A 27693-nucleotide genomic window follows, 5' to 3' on the forward strand; every position below is an offset into this window, starting at 1 on the left:
CACATGATAGTGGGGCTGGCTAGAGGCTGTGCTTGCTGCTTCCCACTGCCGTCTCACAGGGGGGCATTGTGGCAGCCTAGGAGAAGAGCAAAATTTAGAGTGTGGTTTCTGGTTAAACCATCGTAACTCAGGGACTTATGAATGTACAGAGCTTTCCCACTGTAGTCTAGACCAGGATGGTGACTGTACTTGTCAATTTTCTTTCTCCAGTTTCTGGAAACATTTGAGCTTGTGGGAGATGGAAAGTGTTGTAATATGGTTTTTCAAATTGTGGGTAACAGTTTATTAATGAGGCATAAAATCAAATTAATGGAACAAGACCAACTTTATTTTATCAAGATAAAAAGATCAGAATGCAGTTTATGTGTAGGGATAAGTTTGTACATGAACATTTATTTCTTGTATATGTGGGGCAAAAATGTACGCTTTCCGTGTATGTGTATTTATATGTGTCCTGGGTCATGATGCAAAATGCATTTCTAACTGGATTACTTTATGTAAAAAGTTCAAAAGCTGCTAAGATAGAGTATGGATTTGGCTTCTGGAATGTTGGCTCCAAAATAACAATGGACTAAAACGACAGAGGTTTGCACCCATGTTTATAGCAGCTTTAATCACAGTAGCCCAGAGATAGAAGCAGCACAAGAATCCCTCAACAGTGAGTTGATACATAAAATGCAAATTATTATTCAGCCTTAATAACAAAGGAAATTCTGATACAGGCTGCAGAATAGATAAACCTTGAAGGCATTATGATAAACACTGTATGAATCTACTAAATGACTTATCTAAAGTAGTCTAATTCATAGAAACAGAAGGAAGAACAATGACTAAGAACAGAGGAAGAACAGAGGCTAAGGTTGGGGAGAAATGGAGCGTTGCTTAAGAGATATAGAGTTTCAGTTTTGCAGGATGAAAACTTCAGGAGATTGCTTGCATAACAATATGAATATGCTTAATATTACTGAAAATGGCTAATATGGTACATTTTCATTAATATGTACAATACTCCAGTTAATTTTTTTCAATTTTATTTAAGGTATACAAATGTCATGTGTTTCATGTGTACAGATTTAGGAACAGAGTGATAGTGCACACCATACCCTCTTCCCTCCCATGTTCCCACCCTTCTTCCTCCTCCCCCTCCTGTTCCCACTCTTAATTTTTGCAAAGTTCTATTTTCAGTTTACTCTATACCTACACTAAGTAAACAGTTCAACAAGTAGTGTGAAGAAAAATAATGTGTTCATTCACAGTAGAGACAAGGTCTGTAGCAATCATCAAATCTCAAAATGTCAATTTCACTCCAATACATTATATTTTAATTACTTTATTAGTTACAGATTTCAGAGAAAAGATATAGTATCTGTTTTTTGGGACTGGCTTATGTCACTAAATATAATGGTTTCCAGTTGCATCCATTTTGTTGTAAAAGATAGGATTTCATTTTTTTTATTGTAAGGTAGTATTCCATAGTGTACATATGCCATAATTTTTTTATCCAGTTTTATCAGTTGATGGAAATCTGTGTTGATTCCATATCTTAGCTATTGTGTATTAAGCTACAATGAGCATGAGAATACATATAACTCTTCCATATGCTGATTTCATTTTGTTTGAGTAAATTCCCAGGAGTGGGATTGCTGGGTCATATGGTATATCTATTTTCAGATTTCTAGGGTATCTACATACTGTCTTCCACAATGGCTGTAACCAGTATATATTCCCACCAACGGTAGATTAAGGTATATTTATCCTCATATCTTTGCAAGCATTTATTGTTTGTTAATTTCTGTATGAGGGCTATTCTAACTGCGGTGAGGTGAAACCTTACTGTGGTTTTGATCTGCATTTCTGTGATGGCTAGTGATCCTGAGCATTTTGCCAAGAGTTATAGGCCATTTGAAATTCCTCTTGAAAAATGCCTGTTCAAGTCCTTTGCCTATTTTTTAACTGTGTTGTTTTGTTGCTCAATTTCTTGAGTTCTTTATAGATTCTGGGTATTAACCCTTTATCAGTTTGCAAACATTTTCTCCCATTCTATCAATTGCCTCTTAATTTGCTGAGTGTTTCTTTTGCAATGCAGAAACTTTTCAGCTTGTTATAATTCCATTTGTCAATTTTGCCTTTGGTTGCCTGTGCTTCTGGGGTCTTTTCAGAGAAGTCTTTGCCTATGCCAATGTCTTGCAGAGTTTCCCCAATGTTTTCTAGTAATTTGTTGTTATCAGGTCATAAATTTAGGTCTTTAATCCATTTTGACTGAATTTTGTGTAAAGTGTAAGGTAGGCATCTTATTTCATATTTCTGCATGTGCAGAACCAGTTTTCATAGCACCATTTGTTGGAAGAGACTGTCCTTGTTGCGGGGACTGATTTTAGCTCCTTTGTCAATGATAAGTTGGTTGTAGATACGTAGATTGATTTCTGGAGTTTCTATTCTGTTCCATTGGTCTATATGTCTATATTTTTGCCAGGACTAGGCTGTTTTGATTATAACTGCCCTGTAGTATATCTTGAAATCTGGTATTGTGATGCCTCTGGCTTTGTTTTTGTTTTATAAGGTTGCTTTAGCTATTCAGGGTCTCTTGTGTTTCTGTATGAATTTTAGCATTGCTTTTTCTAGATTTGAGAAGAATGTCTTTGGTATTTTGATTGGTATCGCATTGAATCTGTAAATCACATTCAGTAGTATGTGCATTTGATGATATTAATTCTTCCAATCCATGAATATGGAAGGGTTTTAGATTTTTTTGTGTATTTTTCTGTTTCTTTCTTTAATGGTTTGTAATTTTCATTGTAGGGATTTTTTTACTTTGTTGGTTAAATTTACTCCAAGGTATTTAATTATTTTTGTAGATATTGTGAATGGGATTGGTCTTAGAATTTCTTCCTCAGCCATGACATTTTCTGTGTATACAAAGGCTTTTGATTTTTGCGTTAATTTTGAATCCTGCCACTTTACCAAACTCTTTTATGAGTTCCAATCGTCTCTTATTAGTCTTTTGGTTCCTCTATATACAGAATCATATGATCTGCAAATAGGGAGTTTGACTTCCTCCTTTCCAATTTGTATCCCTTTAATTTCTTTTTCTTGCCTGGTGGCTGTACCTAAAAATTCCAGGACTATATTGAATAGCAGTGTTGAGAGGGGGCATCCTTGTATGGTTCAGTATCTTGGTGAGAATGCTTCCAACTTTCTCTCATTCAATAAGATGTGGACTGTGGGTTTGTCATAAAGTGTCTTGATTGTGTTGGAAGAATGTTCCTTCTATACCTAATTTGCTTAAGGTTTTCATCATGAAAGGTTGTCGTATTTTATCAAATGCTTTCTCTGCATATATTTAGATAATCATATAGCTTTTGTTCTTCAATTTCTTGATTTTATATATAACATTGATTGATTTGCAAATGTTGAAACATCTATGCATACCAGGAATAAATCACTCTTGGTCCGAGTGAATAATAATTCTGATGTGTTGCTGGAGTCAATTGGCTAGTATTTTGTTTAGGATTTTTACACCTATGTTCATCGGGGATATTGGTCTATAGTTCTCTTTCTCTGTTATTTCTTTTTCTGGTTTAAGAAGTAGGGTGATGCAGGTTTCATTAAGGCATTTGGGAGGATTCCCTCCATTTCAGTTGTTTTTGAAGAGTTGAGAAGAATTGGAATTAGTTCTTTTTAAAATATCTGGTAGAATTCAGCCACAAAGCCATCCAGTCCTGGGCTTTTCTTTGTTGGGATGCTATTTTTGATTGATTCAATCTCTGTGTTTATTGGTCTGTTTAGGTTTTCTATCTTCATGACTCAATTTTGGTAGATTTATGTTTACAGGGGTCTATCCATTTCTTCTAGATTTTCTAATTTGTTGGCATATAATTTTTTTTTTTTTGACAGGCAGAGTGGACAGAGAGAAAGGTCTTCCTTTGCCGTTGGTTCACCCTCCAATGGCCACTGTGGCTGGCACGCTGCGGCCGGCGCACTGCGCTGATCCAAAGCCAGGAGCCAGGTGCTTCTCCTGGTCTCCCATGGGGTGCAGGGCGCAAGCACCTGGGCCATCCTCCACTGCACTCCCGGGCCACAGCAGAGAGCTGGCCTGGAAGAGGGGCAACTGGGACAGAATCCGGTGCCCCGACCGGGACTAGAACCCGGTGTGCCTGCGCTGCAAGGCAGAGGATTAGCCTAGTGAGCCGCGGCGCCGGCTGGCATATAATTTTTTGTAGTACTTCCTGATGATTGTTTTTATTTCTGTGGTATCTGCTGTTACATTTTATTTTTCATCTGTGGTTCTGTTGAACTGGATCTTCTCCCTTTTTTGTTTTTTGATTAATTGGGGTAATGGTTTATCAATTTTGTTTATTTTTTCAAAAACCAGCTCTTTGTTTCATTGGTCTCATATTTTTCTCTTTGTTTCAGTTTATTTACTCTCCAATTTTAATTATTTCTTTCCTCCTACTAATTTGGGGTTTGATTTGTTGTTGTTTTTCTAGGTCCTTAAGATACATTGATAGCTCATTTACTTGGTGCCTTTCCAATTTCTTGATGTAGGCAATTGCTATAAATTTCCCTCTTAACACTTTTTTTGTTGTATCCCATAAGTTTTGATATGATGTATTATCATCTTCATTTATTTTCAGGATTTTTTTTATTTCTCTTGATTTTTTTCTATGACCCACTCTTCATTCAGGAGCATGTTATTCAGTCTCCATGTACTTTCATATGTTCTAGAGATTATTGGGTTATTAATTTCCAGCTTCATTCCACTGTGGTCAGAAAAGATGCTTGGTGTGGCTTCAGGTTTTTTTTAATTTGGTAAGACTTGCTTTATGGCCTAGCATATGGTGTGTCCTAGAGGAAGTTTCATGCATTGGTGAAAAGAATGTGTTTTCTGCAACTGTGGATTGAAAGGTTCCATAGATATCAGGTCCATTTGATTAGCTCTGTTGTTTCTTTGCTGATTTTCTATCTAGTTGATCTGTCCATTGCTGAAAGTGGGGTGTTGAGATCCCCCATTGCTATTATATTGGAGTTTTTGTCTCCTTTTAGAACGTTAACATTTGTTTTAAATATCAAGGCCCCCTGGTATTGGATGCATATACATTTATTTTAATCACATCTTCCTGTTGAATTGATCCCTTAATCATTACACAGTGCCCTTCTTTGTTAACATTTTCTGTGTTACAGTCTATTTTGTCTGATATTAGGATGGCTATACCTGTTCATTTCTTCTTTATGTTAGCATGAAATATCTTTTTCCATCCTTTCACTTTCAGTCTATGTGTATTTTTGTTGTGTTTCTTGTAAATAAGCAAATAGATGGGCCTTGTTTTTTAATCCACTCACCCAGCCTATATCTTTTTTTTTTTTTTTTTTTTTTTTTTTTTTGACAGGCAGAGTGGACAGTGAGAGAGAGAGAGACAGAGAGAAAGGTCTTCCTTTGCCGTTGGTTCACCCTCCAATGGCCGCCGCGGCCAGCGCGCTGCGGCCGGCGCACCGCGCTGATCCGATGGCAGGAGCCAGGAGCCAGGTGCTTATCCTGGTCTCCCATGGGGTGCAGGGCCCAAGCACCTGGGCCATCCTCCACTGCACTCCCTGGCCACAGCAGAGGGCTGGCCTGGAAGAGGGGCAACTGGGACAGAATCCGGCGCCCCGACCGGGACTAGAACCCGGTGTGCCGGCGCCGCAAGGCGGAGGATTAGCCTAGTGAGCCGCGGCGCCGGCCCCAGCCTATATCTTTTAATTGGAGAGTTGAGGCCATTTACATTCAGGGTTACTGTTGATAAGTTACAATTTGGCCCTGCTTTTTTTCCATAAATGTTCCTATTGTTAGCTTTGGACTCCTTTTGTATTTTTACTGGGAGACTTTCTGCCTTCACATTCTTTCATAATTATGACTATCTTCTGTGCTTCTGTGTATAGCACATCCTTAAGCATCTTTGGTAAGGCTGGACAAGTGTTGACAAATTCTTTCAATTTTTGTTTGTTGGAATTGGCATTGAAGTGCTAGTAGGATAAGCCTCTGCCTACAGCACTGGCATCCCACATAGGCACCTTCGTGTCCCAGCTGCTCCTCTTCTAATCCAGCTCTCTGCCAATGGCCTGGGAAAGCAATGGACGATGGCCCAAATGCTAGGGCCCCTACACACATGTGGGACACCTGGAAGAAGCTCCTGGCTCCTGGCTTTGTATCAGCCCAGACCTGGCTATTGCAGCCAAATGGCTAGTAAACCAGAAGATGGAAGATCTTTCTCTTTCTACCTTTCCCTCTCTCTATCTGTGACTCTGTCTCTGAAATAAGTAAATAAAATCTTTAAAAAATTTCTGTTTATGGAAGATCTTTATTTCACCTTCATTCATAAATGAGGACTTTGCAGGATACAGTATTCTGGGTTGACAATTTTTTCTTTTAAGACTTAGACTATGCCTTTCCATTCTCTCCTAGCCTGTAGAGTTTGATGAGAAGTCAGTTATAAGTCTAATTGGAGATTCTCTGAAAGCATTTTGGCATTTCTCTCACACGTATTTTAGAATCTTTTTGTTTTACTGTTGAAAGTTTGACTACAATTTGTTGTGGTGAAAATCTTTTCTGGTCATTTCTGTTAGGAGTTCTGTGTGCTTCCTATACTTGATGTCCTTTCTTTCTCCAACTTAGGGAGTTTTTCTCTAGCTATTTAACTAAATATGCCTTCTAACCCATTCTCTCTTTCCGTACCTTCAGGAATCTTTAAGACCCTTATGTTAGGTCATTTGATAATATCTCATAAATCTCCAACACTATTTTTATTTTTCTAATTTCTTCATTGTTTTGGTCTGATTTAAAAATTTCCATAGATTTATCTTCTAGCTTGGATATTATTTCTTCTGACTCACCAAGTCTGTTGTTAAGGCTTTCCATGTATTTTTAATTTGAATATTGAATTATCAATTTCTAATATTTCATTTTTATTACTCTTTAAAATCTCAATTTCATGTGAGAATTTTTCTACTCGTGTATGGATTTCTTTAATTCACAAATTTGCTTTTCATTGCTTCTACCTCTGAGTAATCCTATGATTAATTTTTTTGAATTCCACTTCAGGTATTTCATCAATCTCTTCATCTTCACATTCATATATTAAAGTGTTGTTGTGTTCCTTTGGGGGGGGGTATGTTTTCTTCCTTATTCTTGTTTTAAATTTCTAAATTATTTTTAGGCATTTCTGGAAACATGTATTGGTTGTTTTTTTTTTTGTTTTGTTTTCGAATGGTGTTTATCTTTGAACTATGCCTTTGTGACTTAGTGGGTTGTCTGCTGTTTCCAGGAACACCCAGAGGTATGTGCTATGTGGTCAGGAAGCTCTGGTCAGTGCTTCTGGGTGGGGCAAGTATCCAGGGTAACACTAAAGTTTGAGGTTGACAGATCTTTTTTTTAGCAGACAGGAGAGTATAATCACCTCTGTTGGTGTGCTCACACTCTTGCCTTCTGTCTTTCAAGGTGATAAATGCCTGAGTGTTAGCCCACAAGTGGGTACAATACTCATCCACATTGCCGTATGAACTGCACAAAGGATCTGTGCAGTCCTCAGTGTGAACATGGATTGCATTGCAATGACCCACCCCAGGCAATCAGAGAGCGCTCATCTTGTGGAGCCATTCATATTTATTGTCCAGAGACCCAGCTATATCCTGTAAACTCTTGTGCAGTCGTAGAGTTCCCACCGTCTCAGCACAAAAAGCTTCCACAGTCATGGGGTGCAGAGGATCTGCTCTGCCCCACTAGCCTGGCCTGGACACAGAGAGGCAGAGATGCTCCCAGAGCCAGCTACCTGTGGGTGCTCCACCTAGGTTGTTTGAGTCCCAGAGCCTGTGATATGTTGAGAGGCTGGGGGCACCTCTCAGTCCCGTGTGAGTTCCCAGCCCCCTGTCAGTCCTCCCAGCCAGCCTCAAAGTGTGGGGAATGCAGCGTGTTCCTTCTGCTAGAGTCTCTGGATCACCCGCATGCACAGGAGCCACCAGCCACATGTTGCCTTCACCGCATCGGTTGCCAAGTGCACACACTTGAGCTGCTGCCTCGGGTAGTGCTGGGAAGATGGCATCTTTTCCCAGCCAGTTTCTGGGCTCGTGCTGAGAGCTTCTGCAGCTGCTTCTTATGCCCAAAGTGGTGCCCACCCTCTCTCAGCCAGTTGCTGTTGTGGGGGATTTGGGAGAGAGAAATGTGCCCCTATTTTTTTACTGGGTCAGTGGCTACCTCATCCCCCTTAAGGCTCCAGGCCAGACTCACTCCAAGCTCTCCCTTTGGCTGTATCACCAGTGGCATGGGCTGTAGCAGTCTGATTTCACCTCACTCTCCAAAGCTGGTGCTTTCTCTGGCTCTCATCTGCTGGGGTTGTGTGTTATGTCCTTGTTCATGCTGCACGTCTGCATCTTGCAGATCAATTCATGGTGTTCCTCTTCCTTCCGTAACATCTCCACTGCAGTTTTCTCTCTAACTATCCCCTGAAAATGTACTTTCCACACTTTCTTTTTTTACTATTTACCCCTGTTTACTATTTACCCCTACTTACCCCTGCAAAAAGTAATGTTCTGTGGTCTGTCAGCCACCCAGTCTTTCATATTTTGTTATAGTGGCCCAATTTCACCAAGACAAGATCCTAGTACAAGCTTCCCTATTCTGCTATCTTGGAATCCTCTCTAAAATTTTGTTTTTAAAATAGACAGTAAAGCAATAATAAAGGTTTATTTCTCTCTGAAGTAAAAAAAAATCTGAGCTGAGCTCTGCAAAGCCTCCAAGGTTCTAAACTGCTTCCGACTTGAGGCTCTGTTTTATATGGAAGGATGCCCTTCCAGGCACTGAGCTGGCTCACCACTAGGGCTGCCTTTCTAGCAGTGGAAAGAAGAAAGGAGGAAGGAGGCAGACACCTTTCCTTTAAGGGCTTGTCCAAGAATAAACATTCGGCTTAGTTTCTGTTGACTGCAGTTTAGTCACATACTCACACTTAGACCCAATGAAATCTTGAAATGTAGTCTTTAGCTGGAGAGCCAGGTATCTAGCTAAAATTTCTCTTATTCTAGAAAAATATAAAACAAACGTACTCACTGAAACTAGTTCATGTAAATCCTAAATAATCCTTAAGATGAAGGTAAATGTATTCCCACTACATTTGATCAGATGAGGAAACTTGGGCTCGAAGACTTTGAGTGGCTTACAGCAGTAATGTCATGGAGCAAGAGCCTGTGACCAGACTGGTTTTATACCAAGGAGCACTTCTTCCTACTCTTAGATGAGGGGGTCTTAGGAATCTACAGTGTCTTTTTTTTTTTTATTTAGCATATCCTTTATTTTTTTATTATTTAATAAATGTGAATTTACAAAGTGCAACTTTTGTATTGTTGTGGCTTCCACAGTGTCTTTTACTTTCATTTGTCTATAAATGTGTTGAAGTCCCCTCATATGTCTCCTTGAGAAACGTGAGTGTATGTACGCTGTGGTCTGAGGGGTTACGTCCCCGTCAAAATTCATATTTTAAAATATAATTGCCAATTTATGCTTTAGGATGCATGGCCTTTGGTAGCTGATTAGCTCTCATGACTGGGATTATTACCCTTCAGAAAAAGACCCCAGGGATCCTCTTCGTTCCTTTATCACGTGAGAACACAATAAGAAGTTGCCATCTTTGAGTCAGAAACTGGGTCCTCACTGAAAACTAGATCTCCTTGATGTTGGGCTTTCCAGGCTCCAGAGCTGCAAGAAGTAAATTTCTGTGGTCTGTCAGCCCCCAAGTCTTTCATATTTTGTTATAGTGGCCTGATGCACTAAGAGAAGATCCTAGTACAAGCTTAGCCATATTGATTCTTGTTATTCTATTTCAAACCTAACCAAGCTCAAGGAAAGTTAAGAAGATGGCAATTTTCTTTTTTTTTAATATTTCATTTTTTTATTTGAGAGGTAGAGTCACAGATAGAAAGAGGGAGAGAGGGAGAGACAGAGAGAAAGGTCATCTGTCCACTAGTTCTCTCCCTAAATGGCCACAATGGCCAGAGTTGGGCCCATCTGAAGCCAGGAGCCAGGAGGGAGCTTCTTCCTGATCTCCCATGTGGGTGCAGGGTCACAAGCACTTGGCCCATCTTCCACTGTTTTCCCAGGCCATAAGCAGAGAGCTGGATCAGAAGAGGAGCAGCTGAGACTCAAATCTGCACCCATGTGGTATACTTGTGCCACAGGCAGAGACGTAGCTTAATATTTCACAGCACTGGTCCCGGCAGTTTAATAAATAAGGTTTAATAAATAAGGGTTAAGAACCATCTCATTTCTTTGAAACCTGGTTGCTAATTGAAACATGACAGGTGAGATCTTTTGAAGAAGTATAATGTTTAAAAGGAACTGAATCTCCTCTTCTTTCCAGAAAAGGTCCATGCTGAGATTGACAGTGTGATTGGCCAGTGGCAACAGCCAAGTATGGCCTCCCGAGAGTCCCTGCCTTATACCAATGCTGTCATCCACGAGGTGCAGAGAATGGGCAACATCCTCCCGCTGAATGTGCCCAGGGAAGTGACAGTTGATACCACTTTGGCCGGATACCACCTGCCCAAGGTAATAAAACACTCCCAATCTGAGATCTTCCAGCCTGTCATTGATGTGGTGGGAGCCTGAACCTGAAAACTGATGCGTTTTCTTGTTCTGGGGAATAACTTAAATGGGAAGAGATGTGTTTTGTCTAATCTAATACCAGTTTCCTCCATGTGTTGTCTTTGGACTATTAGTTTAACTTGATGTTAAAAAGTAGCATGGGTCTATGGGCGCCGGATTCTGTCCCAGTTGCTCCTCTTCCATTCCAGATCTCTGCTGTGGCCCGGGAGTGCAGTGGAGGATGGCCCAAGTGCTTGGTCCCCTGTACCCACATGGGAGACCAGGAAGAAGTACCTGGCTCCTGGCTTTGGATCGGCACAGTGCTGGTTGTAGTGGCCATTTGGGGAGTGAGCCAATGGAAGGAAGACCTTTCTCTCTGTCTCTCTCTCTCACTGTCTATAACTCTACCTGTCAAATAAAAAAAAAGTATCATGGGTCATGGAGAAAGGGAGATTTCCAAGTCAAAGATGTTGAGGCAAAGACTGAACCGTCTTGGCTTTCTTTGGGGACTTCTCTGCATTCTCACTCTGCTATAGTATGTCATGAATATTTGTGGTCACACAGCAGGCAGCAGTTCCATGTCAGATGTTGCCACAGAACATTTTTTTGTCGTCTTGGTAGAGCATCACAGAGACACTAGGAACCCTAGACTGACTCTGGAAAATTCTGCTTTATAATCTAGGACTTATTTAAAATGTTGAAAAGACATTTGAGACCACCTAGGCCAACATTACATTAATGATGGCATTTCTAACATAACATAAAGGGTCTTTACCAGCTTTTACTTAGAGTCCCATGATGGGGAACTTATTATCTCACAAGGAAACCCATCCAAGTACGTGCAGTGTTAACCATTAGAAAGGGAGAGATGGGAGCAAATACTCAATAATCAATGATATGTGGTGTTGACTCCCTGGTGTCTTAAAATGTCTTGTATCTTGTATTCTTCCCATTCCATAGATTGGGAAGTCAAGGTTCAAAGAAATTAAGTTTGAATAAAGTCTCTCAACTACCGGGTGACCCAATTTGGAATCCAGAACCTGATCTGTTAAGATTGTTTGTGCTGTGCTATCCTCCCTCCAGAGGAGTTGCTTTATTCTACTTTAAAAGGGTCTCCCCACAGTTTTTCTCAGATTTCCCTGTTAAATCCCCTATCTTAACAAACAGCATTCCACCTTTTATTTTTTTACTTATTTGAAAGTCAGAATTACAGAGAAAGAGATGGAGAGACAGAGAGTTATCTTCCATCTGCTGGTTCACTCCCCAAATGACCGCAGTGGCTGGGCTGGGCCAGACCAAAGCTTGGAGCAGAAGCTTCTTCTGGGTCTCCCCTGTAGGGGCAGAGACCCATGGACTTGGGCCATCTTCTAAAAGCAGGGAGCTGGGTCAGAAGTAGAGCAGCCAGGACTCAAACCAGTGCCCAAATCTGATGCTGACACTGCAGAAGGCAGCCTAACCTGCTGTGCCACAGTGCTGGCATCATCCCACCACTCTTGGGGGTCAGCTCTCCTGTGCTTCTTAGTGCTTCCTCACACTGCACATTTACAGTTCCCTCCCCTTTGTACTCTCATCACATTGGCCAGCCTCTGTGGGTCTGTGGCAGTTTGTCTAAGTCCCTCCCAACATCTGTTGCCTGGGGAAAATCTCAAGAAGTATAATCAAAAGAACGTACTCACTGGACACTCCTTGGTTCCTGTGTCTGCAGAGCATGAATGGCAGTGCTGCACTGTCTATTGCCTTTCTGGTTGTCAATCTTGTGGATGGGTGCTGAACTCTGAGTATGCAAGTGCTGTTTGCATTCTTCTAGCAACTCCTTTCACTACAGGGAACCAGTTTAGCTCAACAGACTTTTTTCCTTCATATTTTTAATGTCAACTTTAATAACCATCCTGAGAATTGAAAATCCTAATTGACTATATATTGGAATAGAATAGAAGCTATGACTTTGACCTCAGATACACCTTTTTCAAATCATAGCTCTCACTGTGTGACTCTAGGCATGTTATATAAGCCTCAAAGCTTCCATTTTTACAGGTGGAGAGATGCCTTTCTTTTTTGATAGTGTATTTTTTTAAAAATTGAGAGGCAGAGCAACAGAAAGCTCTCATCTACTTTACTCCCCAAATGCCTGCGCCAGCCAAGAGTCAGGGGATGGAATTGGGAGTTAGGAACTCAGTCCAGATCACCCAGGCAGGTGGAATAATCCAATTACTTGAGTCATCACCTGCTGCCTCCCTGGGTGTACATCAGCAGGAAGCCTCAGGAGCTAGAACTGGGTATTAAACCCAAGCACTCTTGATATAGGGTGTGGGCATCTGTCTTATCTGCTGGGCCAAACACTTGCACCTGTAAAGTGTACTTAAACCTCTTTCATAGGATCTATGTGATCATGCGTGCAGAGTCTTTAACTTTAGCACATAGTACCGAAAATACTCAAAATAGCAATTATTATTTATTAATTCAATACATGTTCACTAGGCAGTTGAAATGCTCAGATCTGAAAAAACAACCCTGAGCAAAAAAATCACGTGAGTGCCTCTTACAAACCATAATTGTCCAAAGGAAAGAATTCATGGAGTTCTATAAAGATGCCGACCAGCTGGATGGGGGAGGAAGAGCAGAAGTGGTCAAGAAGGGCTTCCAAAAGGCAGTGATGCTTGAGCTGATGATGAAAGGATGATTGAAAGTTAGCTCAGTGATACAGTGAGCTTGAGGAACATTCCTTGCAAGGCAAATAGTGTTTAATAAAGGCAATGAGGCATAGGTATGTGGTACAGCAGTTAATCTACCTCTTGGGATCTCCAATCCCATATTACAGTGCCTGGTTAGAGTTCCTGGCTCCATTTTCCATTCTAGGTTCATGCTAATGTGCATCCTGGGAGGCAGTAGGTGATGGCTCAGGTAATTGAGGCCCTGCCACCCATGTGGAAGATCCTGACTGAGTTTCCGGCTTCTGGCGCAACCCTGGTTGCTGCAGGCATTTGGGGAATAAGCCAGCGAATGCAAGATCTCTCTCTCTCTCTTCCTCCTTCCCTCCCTCCCTTGCTATGCTGTCTCTCTCTCTCATCTTTCAAATAAATAAAATAATATTTAAAATATTTTTAAAACTTTGAAATGAGTAGGAATATGGCATTAAGAAACTGGAGGGAAATATGTTTTAACTTCTTAGAAGCTTATCTATGAAATACATGAAATCTCTTCTCTTTTATTAATAAAAATTAAAAAAGAAGACCAATATTGTGGGAGTATAGGCAGAGGGGGAAAGTGGCCAGACAGGGAGAAACAAAGGGTGTTTATCCTAAGAGCAATGGGAAGCTACTGACAGTGTAAAGTTTTAAGTGAGAGTAGGTGGAGACATGTATGATTATCTCATGTTCGAAGTTCATTCTGCTTTCAGGGTGTGGAGCAGATTGAAATCGGTAAAACAGGATGTGGGAGAGAGTGAGGAAGTGATTATAGGAGTCTTGGCAAGGAAGGTGGACGCCTGGACAAAGGTGGCAGTGGCAGGCATTGAACAGATGATGGAATCAACAGAAATTTAAAATAGCATCACTCAATCTTGCTATGGGTTTCATGAAGACAAGGGAGAAAGGCTCACTCTAAGTGTCTCCTGAGTTTCTCAATATGTATCTGGATGGACAAGAATTACTTTTTTTTTTTTTGACAGGCAGAGTGGACAGTGAGAGAGAGAGATAGAGAGAAAGGTCTCCCTTTGCCGTTGGTTCACCCTCCAATGGCCGCCGCGGCCAGCGTGCTGCGGCCAGCGCACCGCGCTGATCCGATGGCAGGAGCCAGGTACTTATCCTGGTCTCCCATGGGGTGCAGGGCCCAAGCACCTGGGCCATCCTCCACTGCACTCCCTGGCCACAGCAGAGAGCTGGCCTGGAAGAGGGCCAACCGGGACAGAATCCGGCGCCCCAACCGGGACTAGAACCCGGTGTGCCGGCGCCGCAAGGCAGAGGATTAGCCTAGTTAGCCGCAGCGCCAGCCCAAGAATTACTTTTACTTGGTTACCTAATCCTTTTATTTAACCCATTGTGGAAATGGGTACAGTGTACTAATCGATGCAAGGAAGAGAATGGAAGAAACATTGATGAAGGAAGGAGACATCCTTTACTTTTGTAGAGTTGTCATAGTCATTGCTTCACAGAGCAGCTAGATTGATTTTGGTCTAGTGTTGACTGACCCATCTGTCTCCTCCCAAGTCTTACACTGACCTCTCCCTGTAGAGATGATCCATGATGCAGTCAAGATTATCCACATTGTGCTGGAGAAATTCTCAGCCAGAAATTATAGTCAAGTCATTGTAACCTGCCCCATACAAGGAAGAGGCACCTGATGGGATGGGCTCAGGGGAGTGGGTTTGGAAATGTTCAGGAGATCAGGGTGTGATCAGTCTCTGGCATGGGAACCCAGAGCCTTCTGCATAGGTTGTTGCATGAGTCAAGCCTCACCTGAGTCTTTGCTGCCTTCTCTAGGGAACTGTGGTCCTGACCAATTTGACTGCACTGCACAAGGACCCCGAAGAGTGGGCCACCCCTGACACATTCAATCCAGAGCATTTTCTGGAGAATGGACAATTTAAGAAAAAGGAAGCCTTTATTCCTTTCTCAATTGGTAAGTTGTAATAAATAGGAATTTGACTCCAGAGTTCCTTTCTCAGCCCTTCCCTCCTCTCCTTGTGTTCCTTTGCTGTAGTTGGAATGTCTCCAAGCTGCACCACCCAGCTTGACTCCATCTTGCTGTTGCAATCTGAGGATCCCCAGGCTCTGCATTGCTCTAGTCTGCTCTTCTTCTTTTTTTTTTTTTTTAAGATTTATTGATTATTTGATTTGAAAGGTAGAGTTAGAGAGGGAGAGACAGAGAGAAAGAGAGAGATCTTCCATCCACTGGTTCACTCCCCAAGTGGCTGAAATGGCCAGAGCTGGGCCAATCAAAGCCAGAAGCCAAGAACCAGGAACCAAGAGCTTTTTCTGGGTCTCCCATGTGGGTGCAGGAGCCCAAGGAGTTGTGCCATTTTCCACTGCTTTCCCAGGCACATTAGCAGGGAGCTGGATAGGAAGTGTCACAGCTGGGACAGGAACTGGCATCCATATGGAATGCCAGTGCTGCAGGTGGTAGTTTAACCTTTTATGCCATAGTGCTTGCCCCCTGCCCTTACTTCTTGAGCTTTCCCTTACCTCTAATGTAAATTTCAGTCTTTGTTCTGTGCTCCAGAATACTGGGAACAGAGACGCAGACCATGCCATCTTTACAGAGTATTTAAATATCCCGAGTTCTTGTTATGGACTGCAGACACACACGATAGAGCTGACTTATAGTAAGGTGATGAGGAGGCATCAAGTTGAAGAGGTTACCTGTTTGCCAATATGGGCATCAGGCAGTGACTCTAAACACCACTATCTTAACTACATTGGGTCTTACTTGTAAGTACTTCCTGTAGAGGTCCTTTTGCCTTTTTAATTTTTTTTAAAACCTAGTTGGTACATTTGTAGGGTGCATTGCTTGAAAGGTAAGAAAGAGGATGCGATGAAAACTTTCTCACATTTTTTGATTACTGGTTACAAAGGGTATTTTTAGCTCAAATACTATAAAATCAATTTAAAAAAATTTCTTAGCATGTTCCAGGTATTGAGTTCCATCAAATAATTTCCCAAATCTTTAAGTTCATAAGTATTTATAGAGCATCTATTATATATTAAGTATTTAGCCCTGAAGATATGACAGTGAAGGAAATAGAAAACAAAACAGCACTGACCTCATGGAACATATGTTCTAGTATAACCTCACAATATTTGAGATACTATCACCACTTTAGAGATAAGAAAGCTGGATCCAGGCCTTGTGGTTCAGTGGGTTAAGCTGCCAGTTGGGACACCTGCAACCCATACTGGAGTGCCTGGGATCGAGTCCCAGCTACTCCACTTCCAATCCAGCTTCCTGCTAATGTATCCAGAAGGTAGCATTTGATAACTTAGGTACTTTGATTCCTGCCACTCAGTAGAAACCCGGATGGAGTTTCTGGCTCCTGGTTTCAGTCTGAACCAGTCCTGGCTATTTTGGGCATTTTGGGGAGTGAACCAGTGGATGGAGGATATCTCGCTCTGTTTCTTTCTCTCTCTCTCACTCCCCCTCTCTCTAACTTTCAAATAAATAATTTTTTAAAAAAGAAAATGAGATAAGAAAAGTAAAGTATTGAAGCTAAAGTCATAAATCACATGGCAGAGCAAAGCCACTCCCCAGTATTTGTCAAAAACCACAGTTTCTATTCTTTCTGTCTCTGGAAAATAACTAAATGCTATGCAGAACCCAAACTGAAATGCATGGTAGTTTCCCTATCATTAGCTTTAAACGTGGGATGATTTTCTGAGGTTATCGTTTTGCAGCTGATGTTGCTAAAGCTGTGAAAGGGAGGACCTGGATTTTGGCCTCATGTCTGAGTGACCCCAAAGCTTGTGCTTTCACATTGTGTTGCACTGCCCTGGGTAGGTCTCAGCTCATTCTGATTGTATCCTCTGTGTCTGTCTTCATCTGGTTCTATGCCACATTTGCTCTCATTGCAGAAGTCACTCCTGATAGGAAAGCTGATACAAGATACCATCCAGTATTCCGTTCTGCAATGTTTTCAAGATTTGTATTACAACATAGAATTGCAGCTGCATACTTCAGTTCTTAAAATTATTCTCATGTTTTGGCTTCTGCATCAGATCCACAAAATGCTGAAATGAAAAACACGTGACCCTCTATTCATCCCACAAAAATGCTTCGCTTGGTTGCTGCAACTGGGATTAGAGGAACCCTTACAGATGTCCTTAGCTTTCAATGAAGAAAGATCCTGCAGGCGAAGTGTTGCCTGGATATCTTTCCTTCACGTTACAGAAGCCTGTTCCTCATGGTTGTTTTATGAGTCTCTCTGTTAAAGAAAATTCTCCCATCTTCATTAGCTATAGTATAAAAAGAACTACACACAGTGACTCACTGGTGCGTTGCTGTTGAGACTTGTTATACACCCTCTTAATTACAGGTTTCATTTACAAACAAATTATCTTATTTAATCCTTATATACAACCCAGTTTTTAATAGACAGTTTGGTATCTCCTTTCTTAGTATAAAGAAACCAAAAACAATAGAGAATTATTTCTTATCCAAGATCATGGGCCCAAGGAATTGGCAGGACAGGGCCTAAGACTCAAGTTTTTGTGTTTCTAATCTACTGTTCTCTCTAGTACAACTACAGTGGAACTTAATTACCTATGTAAAGGTTCCTCCACTTTTCCCCTGAGTTCATACCATATGTATTAGGTGGCATGTTGCTGCAAAACGAATGGTACAAAACTCCATGACTTAACAATCAGCATGTGTTATTGCTCACAGCCTACTAAGTCAGATGTGTGGCTCTACTGATCTTGGCTGGGCTCTCTTACACGTTTGGGAGGTCAGTTGGCCAAAGTCTGATTTCAGATGACCTGAGTTGGACCACAGGGGTCTTTTTCCATGGTATCTTTCATTCTCTAGTTAGCTTGCCTGGCTTGTTCACATAATGGCAATAAATTCTCACAAAGGAGAATAAGAAGCACATTGGCTTCTTAATGTCCAAGCAGGGAACTGGCATACTGTTGGGCATTGCAAGCCACAAGGCAAGCCCCAGTTGAAGAGGAGGGAAAATGACTACAGTGTTTGATGGGAAGGGCTATGAAATCATATTGCAATGATGTGGATCCAAGGGTAATGGGAGGTTGGGGTTGTTTTGGTCTCATTATCTCTCTTTCTGAGATGATTGAAATTTGGAGAGGCAAGTAGTCTGGGGATTCCCACAGAAGTTGTGATAGAATGAAAGCTAGTCAGATGGAACAGGAGACAAGTTAAAAATGGCAACACAACTGTTTAATTTTTCTGCCACACTCCTACCTTTGGCATAAAGTTGCTTCTCCTCACTGTTGGTCTAGAACTTTCTGAAAATAGCCTCCCTGGAATAATTAGATGTGGACAGCAACTGCCCTTATCTTAGAAAAGATAGCCAGTAATGAAATTATTGAAAATGCGTTTTCAGGTAAGATTGCAAAGTTATTAATTAAAAATTCATATTTTTTTTCCTCATTTAAGTTCTTCCCAGTTGATCCATGAGATTAGCAGGTGACAAAATGAAAGACAAGACCTCATTCCTCATTTTCCAATTAAAATCACTGGATCACAGGAGATAGGATTGGGAAGAACACTGCCAAAAACCTAACTCATTTATCTCATTTTACTAATAAGGTCATTATCCTGGTTAGGTAATGCTAGCCAGTTAGTAGGAGCAGGAGGAAAGTCCAAGAATTTTTTAATTGAGATGATATTTTGAATGGAAATACTACTCATTTTTCATGCTTTTAAAATTCATACCTTCTGTCTCACTGAAATCCTTGTACAGCCATGTAACATGAGAGAGAGATTATTTCACATATCTGACAGGTTTAGCTCCATGAGAAGAAATGGTTTACTTACATTCACACAGCTGGTTACTGATAAAACCAATTGGAGAGTTCTTTAAACCTGGTTCCTGATTTCCTGGGAAAAGATACCTGTAAGCTCATAATACAGATAAACCATTGTCAACATCTTGTTGTCAACATCAGTGTTGTCATGATACATGGTTTTTACAAGAAGAATCGTAGGCTTTTCCAAGCAGCTGATTTGGTATTGTTTTAACATGTTGCTAATAATAGTTTTATGATAGGTGAAGAGATTAAGATGAGGAGAACAGAGGTGGATTAAACACATGCAAGTACAAAATAATACAGCAATGACAAAATTGTAAAGTACATTTACTAAACACATTTGCAAGAATGATTTAATTTTATTTCCTCAACAACATGTTATAGGTAGAAGACAAAATGGAGGTATGCATACATAAACTAATCTCCAAAAATATTTAATTACATGAGAAAAAATGAAGTATCAAAAGATGCATGTAGAATTAATTACAGAGAGTAAGAGCTTTTATGGTATCCAAGGGGATTTCCCACAAGGACAGTGAGGAAATATGCCAAGATGTTGACAATGATTTATCTGTATTGTGAGGTTACAGGTATCTTTTATGACCTTTATTTTATTTTTTGTGTTTGTTTTCTTTTTGCAATGAATATGTATTCAGAAGAAAGTAAGCTATTAAAAATACACATAAAATAGAGGGTTATAGGGACTGGTGTGAGGTCTTGTAGCCCCAGTAGAGTAAGGAGGATACTCACTCAAGGAAGGGAGCAGTAGAAGCCTAGAGCAGGTGTTGGATTGGAATCAGAGGCAATCCATGTAAACTCATATTTAATAATTAGATTGATAAGTAGATGTAGAAATAAATATAGACATAAATTTGGATGTATATGCACACCTTTGAATAATATATTGACATAAATTTATTCTCCAGCTCTATTAGTTAAAATGACCTTGGAGCAACAATTCAAGAGCAATAAACATCCTGGGATCCAGATCTTGATTTTTCTACGTAACTATCTGCTATAAGGAGCCACGATTTCAGGAAACATGGCTCCTTGCAGGGTTAGTGAAGGGAAAGTATAATGTTAATCCAAATCATAAAAAGGACTTCAAAATGGTCATGAAAAAATGGAATTAAACTTGAGTTTATTTTGATGCAAAGTATTATGAAATTGTGCATAGGTTTTTAATGCATTTTCCACAAACTTTTTGAAGACTCCTCATGTTCTGCTGACAGTTAGTAAATATCCACTTGAATAGGTATCAAATGGCCAAATCTAGAATATTTTGGGCACCAAAACAAGTAATGATAGATTTATAATCCTTTAAAAAAAACAGGAGTTCATGAATCCATACTGCTATAAACAGATGAGTGGATTGATGAATGAGGAAAGCAGGTGTTCCTTTAGAGGAGTGGTAATAAATGATGGAATTTTTAAAAATCACAGTTTCCAACCATTGGTCATAAATAATTTGGTTAAGAAATAGCAATGGAGGGGCCGGCGCCATGGCTCACTTGGTTAATCCTCCACCTGTGGCGCTGGCATCCCATATGGGCCCCAGGTTCTAGTCCCAGTTGCTCCTCTTCCAGTCCAGCTCTCTGCTGTGGCCCAGGAAGGCAGTGGAGGATGGCCCAAGTGCTTGGGCTCCTGCACCCGCATGTGAGACCAGGAGGAAGCACCTGACTCCTGGCTTTGGATCAGCATAGCTCCGGCCCTGGCAGCCATTGGGGGGTGGGGGTTGGTGAACCAATGGAAGGAAGACTTCTCTCTCTCTCTCTCTCTCACTGTCTAACTCTACCTGTCAAATAAAAAAAAAAGAAAGAAATAGCAATGGAAACTAGTGGATGAAAGTTTAGTGAGGAATGGTTTATTAACATAGCCTCAAAACATTTTTAGTTATGAAGAATCAGAAAATAGTTATTCAAGGGAGAACTTGGTACATATCACCTTAATCATGTGAGCACCGGTAATGTTGTATACCACCTGATAGGATGAAATGAGAACCCAGCATCAGTTAGACGACGTTCCTACCAAAAATGCAGACCTTCACCACTTGAATTGAATTCTGAGGGAACATGAAAGACATTTATGAAATAACTGATATGTAATCTTTTAAATTGCCAAAGGCTGACAGTTACCTAGATCCAGACTGAGAAAGACTAAAAAGACATGACAGCTAAACACAATGCTTGAATCTGAAATGAAAGCTTTTATAATGAAGGATATCATTAGGATAACTGGCAAAACCTGAATGGGATCTGAGGCTTTGATGGTGGGGAATTAGAAGTGTTAATTTCCCAACGCTGGTGGTTATGTTGTGGTTAGGTGAGTGAACACCCATGTCTGTAAGAAACACACACTAAAGATTTCATGGGCAGTGTAGATAGTTTACTCAACCCAAGAGAAGCAAGTTTTTTATTTTTTTTATTTTTTGCAAATCTTCTATACATTTGAAATAATTTGAAATTATTTCAGAATAATGGGCACATTCTGGAAAGTGAGACCATAAATAATTTTAATATATAGAAAGCAACTTTATTTATTTATCTATTTATAAAGAGTTATTTACAGGTTCTCTTTCAGGTTATGTTATTCTGCCCTTTGTTTTAAGAGTTATCCAGATTGTTAATCATAAGCTATTATAAAGCAAGAATATTTATCCTTATCCACATGACATTATAAAATCCTTAGCATTGCTGCAAATACTTGCTAACATTCTTGACCTTTATGTTGAGCATAGCCACATAATATATAAAATAAAGTTCTCTCCTTAAACACATACATCTTCACTAATACACACACTAGCATTTAGACTAATGCCTGGAGATAGTACTTAATTTGCCCCAATCACACGGCTGGAAAGTGGGAGGAGCTGAGTTGGATTTCCTTCCCTCTGCTTCCAATTCACGCACCCATCCAGGAAGTGGGATGTGGCCAGGGCAGTACCGTGTGTGAGCTGTGGGCCCTACACTCTTGTAGAACCACAAGTAAAACTTGAGTTTGCTTACCTGACAAGCAGCAAGCCAATCACTGGAAATGAGGTGGTGGAAGAAAGGAGGTGTTTATTTTGTACTATGCAGCTATTGTTAAATTCCCAGAGCCCTTCTCCTCACCCAACCCTGACCCAAAGGATTAAGGGTGGTGAATCATACAAATCTGTGGTTGAGCAGTGTATGACCAGGGTGTGTGCAAGTCTCTGGTTGGTCTACAGTGTTTTTGGCTTCCCTTGGTCAGCAATAGGCTGGCGTGTTCTAAAGATGCTGTGATGGCCAGGAGGGCTCCTGTCTTTTTGAGTCTTCGGGTAGATGGTTATTACTTTGTTTGCTCAAAGCCTGGGGCTCCTGTAAAGCTTCTCAAAATGGAGTCTGGTATCAGGATGTTAACGCTGAAGGTGATCACAAACCTAATCAATTTTATGCTATATGCCTGCCTCCATCCTTGTGATCTGGGGGCTGCCAGGTCAAGTTGAGAGATCAGGGCCTGATAAATGATGAAGTCTGCATCAAGGCATTAGAAGTAGGGACTTTGTTTCAACATTAGATGCAGAGAGCTTTGTGGGGAGAAACACTGTGTGTAAGAAGGACCAGCCTAGGAGGGAGCTGGAGCAGTTCTGTCATTGTCACTGAGGTCCCCCCATGATCAGAGAGGAGAATCCCTGCTTTCCTACTGACTTGCTTATATTTTGGACAGTTTCCTTTTATGGACTGAATATTTTCACACTATCTTGTTGTATGCTTTTGCTATTGTTGTTTGTTAAATCATATTTGAAAGCATTTAAATGTAATTTTTAGGCCAGCCCAGGCCTCCCATTTCTGCTGTCCTGTACCCCAGCAACTTTACTCCAGAGCGTCACCTACCAGGCCCCGAATTGCATTTGACTTTGCGACCTTGGGCTTCCACATTCGGTGTTCTAATGAAGCCAGGCGGTTCTCAGATGCAAATAAGCCCCTAGACAGAAAGGCCCAGGTGTCTCGCAGACCCTATCTCTGCTCAAGTTTTGAAGGATGTGGTTAGGACATCAATCTCTGCTGGACACCATTGCCACCTGACAAGATAACTCTTCTGTTCTTGTCTTTCAGGAAAGCGGGCATGCCTTGGAGAACAGTTGGCCAAGTCCGAGCTGTTTATTTTCTTCACTTCCCTCATGCAAAAATTTACCTTCAAACCTCCAAGCGATGAGAAGCTGACCCTGAACTTCAGAATGGGCATCACCCTTTCCCCTGTGAAACACCGCATCTGTGCCATTCCTCGAGCCTGATGTTGTCGGGATGGAGAAGTGACGTGGGCTCTGAAACCACTGTGGCCTGCCCAGATGTTATGGGACTAAAAGAAAGTGCCTGTGGAAATATCAGAGAAATTAGCCTCTGAGGAAACTGGATCAAAATTACAGCTCTGCTATCTTCTTTGAATCAGCCCAGGGCAAAGCATTTATGTGCTAAATAATTTACCTTTTTGTCCAAAAGATAAAAAAAAAAGGATAATTATTCCTTCCTTGAAGAAAGTTTTTGTACAATCAAATTAAAAAGTGATTTGTAATTCACAAAGTGCATCATACAATTTGTGATTGTAATGTGCCTCCTTCCAACATCCTTTCTTGGACATGTTTGCTTCTGGTTTCAGGTCAAGGTGTTGTGAAAGAGGGGATAAATGTTAGAAAGTGGACCCTGGATACAGCCAAGGTTAACCAGGAGGCTCTCCCATTTAGTAGCATCTGGTATGCTTTATCTTATTTTGGCCTCAGAATAATCATCTGGAAATCAACAGGGCAAGTATTAGTTCCCACTTACTGACAGGGAAAGCAAGTGCTGTTGAACCGGTGAACCAGTCTCTGTGGATTAAGAGGGAGCACTACTTGGCCTTGAACTCAATTAACCAAACCTGGGAAGTAGGTTTGGAGAGCAAATATGGAAATATTTTCTACCTCTAAGAATATCTTAAATGCCAGAAATCCTCCATCGAGCATGTGCAACAAACAAAACACTCTTGGTAAGCTGCATCCAGCCATTTGAAAAGATCATTCTAAGGTGGTTAGACCTGAGTATTTGAAATAGCTAATAACAAAGCAGGCCACAAGGCCATAGGGCTTTTTTTCCCTGTTGGCTGGGATTCAGAGAAAAGCCAATTCTATTAACAGAGTAAAGGACAGAGAAAGGAGGATGTTTGTCTAGAGCTAGCCTAAGCTAACTGGGATGCTGTGTGGAAGCAATGGGTGAGGTTTTAGTGGATGAGAAGTGGTTCTGGTCCTTTCTTCTTGGTAAAAGAAGGAGCCCCACCCTTGTGCACTGCTTTGTAACCCTCTGGAAAGCCGCATCTCTAGAAAGCAGGCCTGGATGAAACCAGTCAAATCAAGCCTAGAACTTCCTGAATATCCAGGATCTTGTCGTCCATTTCTTTGTTATTTTTCTTCAACCAAATCACCTAAGCAAAAGACTCAATGGGAAATTGGCCAGAATACTTTATATTATATGTCTCAGTTTTCATATCTTTAAAATTAAGGAATTTGTTGAAGTCATCTCTGCATTACATTCCTCCTCCATGATTTTGGGTGGGCAGCTACATGACCACCCCTTGTGGAATAAACGTAAAACTCCTGGGGACTCATACTGACAATATATGCAGGTTGAACCATGGCAGGTGGGCTATGGCCATAATGAACCCAAAACTTGTAGTGATAGTTGACAATAATCAAATTTTCTGGCCATATAAATATGTGTGTGTGAGTTTCTTAAAGTTCATTAGAGTTGAACTCTGAATATGAACTTTCTTCCTATCCATGCATTAGTTACACAAAGATCTTGTTATAAGCATTTTTTCTCTTATTCTCCATCCATTTTCAAAGCTCCAGGTCCCCTTGAGCCCATTCCCTTATGCTGGGCACATGTGTGCAAGCAATAGCACATGACCTGTGCTATCAGGGATGACGAGTTTTACCAAAAGACAACCCAGGCTGTGAATCTGTTATGGACTAAGTTGGGCCTAAATTTTTATTTCAGACTCTTGCCTATTATTGAGAGATGAATTCTAAATAGAGGCACAAACACTATATGCAATGCAACAGTGTTTATCTACAAAGTGAGGAAAATACACACGTACTTGTGGGCTTCATTTAGGGAGAGTGAGCCAGGAAAGGTCAAGGGGATTTTCATACACTGCTCACTGTGGGTCCATGAGGAGACAGCGACTGCGCTTCTCTTTACCCAGCTCAGAAAACAGAAGTGGTTACATGGTGCCGCCCCCAGGTTCCGGGTGAGGGGAAGTACTTCATCTGATTGGCAGGTAGGTGAATATGGTAACGTGGAGTAAGGGACATGTGCGTTCCAGCTCAGGAACTTAAACTATCAAACTTATCCCATATCAAATATTTTCTCCACCATGTTCCTGCAAAGAGACAGTGCAGCGTAAAGCTACTACTGGGCTGGAAGTTGAGGGATTTAGAGAGGGGAAGGAGCAAGACACACATGGCACCTGCGGTTCTCACGGAAGTGTGTTTGGGTCTGGCAGAGTTGGACTGCATGTACTGGGGGAAATCCAGGAGAGGAAGTCTCCTGACCACACCATGCTTGATTGCAGACCAGAGGCAGGTGTTGGCCAGGTGACTAAGCAGCAAGGAAGCTGAGAGAGCTGCTTTGACAAAACAGGGATTCCAGAGTCTGTGGCTGGTGTCAGGGTTTTCTGCTCTTAGTCTCACTCAGGCCCAATGAACAAACTTCTTGCTAAGCAACCAAAATTGAAAGGAAGTTAAGGGGCTGGCAGGGTTAGGAACATCTGATTTATGACTCTTCAACGGTTTAGTTAGACTTTGACCAGTCTTCCATTTTATTCTCCTAAAACACAGATTTGAGAGTAGAAACCTCACTATGTGGTGGTAAATGACAAAATTATAAAGTGTGCAATCTTGCCTGTGTGACAGATTGATGGTAGGGGGCCTAACAGGGAACCAGAACAACCTCAAACTGACATCCCCCCACACACACACCCAGTAAACAACTTCCTTTTTGCCTGGAAATGAAATTCAGGCAGGCTCCATCACTTTTCTGGACACTTCCGCATGACAAATGTTCCTTTAATATGTGTTCCTAAGAAAAGTTATGGTGGTCATTACAATCTGTGACCCACTAAGTATACAACTTACATAATTCCATAAATTAGCTGATGTAGCTCCCCCAACTCAACCCAGTTTCAAAACTAGAAGGTTTCCAGTAGATTGGGCAGAGAGTGCAGCCAACTTCTCACCCTGCACCATGTGCTCCCAGCTTCAGGACCACCCCTCACATTCCTTGACTCCCAAATACCTTCCTCTCCCTGGGTCCCTCTGTGTTCATGTACTTGATAGGAACAGTGGTTTTTCTTTAGCTCAACATCATTCTCTGACTCCTAGAATTCTGCCAGTTCAGTGCCAATTCAAGTCACAGCTGCTACACTTTGGATGTAGCTCCCTGCTAATGCACTTGGGAAAGCAGCAGAAGATGGCCCAAGAACTTGGCCCCCTGCGCCCACACGGGAGACCCAGAAGAGGCTCCTGGCTCTTGGCTTCAGATCAGCTCAGCTCCAGCCATTGGAGCCATTTGAGGAGTGAACCAGGAAATGGAAGATCTCTCTCTGAGTCTCCCTTTCTCTCTGTCTCTCTCTCTCCCTCTCTGTCTCTCTGTAACTGCCTTTCAAATAAATATTTAAATAAAAAAATAGATATATCTATCTCACTTGTGCACAGGTATTTCTACCATTAAGTCACTGAAAATAAAGTTCTAGATATAGTTGTTGTGAAATCTGCCCTCCTTTATTATTCTGATTTGCTTTGGATATATGGCAGCATCCTATAGTATGGCTCATAAATTATCATTTTCTTATCTGGAAAAATTGTATTACTTTCCTCAATACCCATATGTGCTGGTGGTTTCTCCCAAAGTGTAGAAAAAACAAACTGCAGGAGTTGCTTCTTTTATTTGGAAACAGTGGGTGGAACTGTGGAATCAAGCCTCACATTAATAATATTTTCAAGCCAACTCAACAAATACTTATTGAGCATGATCTATGAGTCAGACTAACAGTGATTAACAAGCAGGAGATGCAGGGTAATATCTTCTTGGTTCCACAGTCTAGACCTGATAAGAATTGAGAATGGAGGATTATAAACATAGGAATAAATTGACGCTTGTATCACCTCTAGGGAATAGAGACCAAAAGAAACTTTCTCGAACACAAATAAGCTCCATAACAAGTTTAATCATTTTCATCACCACATAGCAATCTTCAGGGGAGGGTCAGGTGATAGAGTCCTCCATGCTGACTGCTCTCCACCTCACCTCACTGAAAGCCAGTGCCGAGTGGGAACTTCATGCTTGGAATTGTTTCCTTCTCCTCCTACACCTTCTCTTCCTCATCCTTCTGCTCCTTCCATTCTCCTTCTTCCTCTTCTGCCTTTGTTGCAGTATGTCTTCATTTTGCTTTCAGTTTTGAAAGAAAATTTCAACAAGTAGAGAATTTTGAACACATTGAATATGTCTTTCCATTATTTCCTGCCTTACATCATTTCGGATGAAAGATCCGGTCATTCATCATTTTGATCCTTTATTCATTTTGAATCTTTTTGTCCTTTAGTTGTTTTTCAGACTTTAT

The 27693-nt window shown here is 41.1% G+C and overlaps 1 protein-coding gene across 1 annotated transcript in view; it reads left to right on the forward strand.

Moving 5' to 3' along the window:
• Positions 1–23616, forward strand: part of CYP2J2 (cytochrome P450 family 2 subfamily J member 2) — a 45753-nt gene extending 22137 nt beyond the window's left edge. Inside the window, 3 exon segments of the mRNA NM_001160288.1 lie at positions 10380–10567; positions 15082–15220; positions 23157–23616. Coding sequence (NP_001153760.1) covers positions 10380–10567; positions 15082–15220; positions 23157–23335 — 506 coding nt within the window. The 3' untranslated portion in view covers positions 23336–23616.
• Positions 23617–27693: the final 4077 nt, after the last annotated feature.

The sequence above is a fragment of the Oryctolagus cuniculus genome, chromosome 7 (assembly GCF_964237555.1).
Source record: "Oryctolagus cuniculus chromosome 7, mOryCun1.1, whole genome shotgun sequence".
Taxonomy (NCBI): Eukaryota; Metazoa; Chordata; class Mammalia; order Lagomorpha; family Leporidae; genus Oryctolagus; species Oryctolagus cuniculus.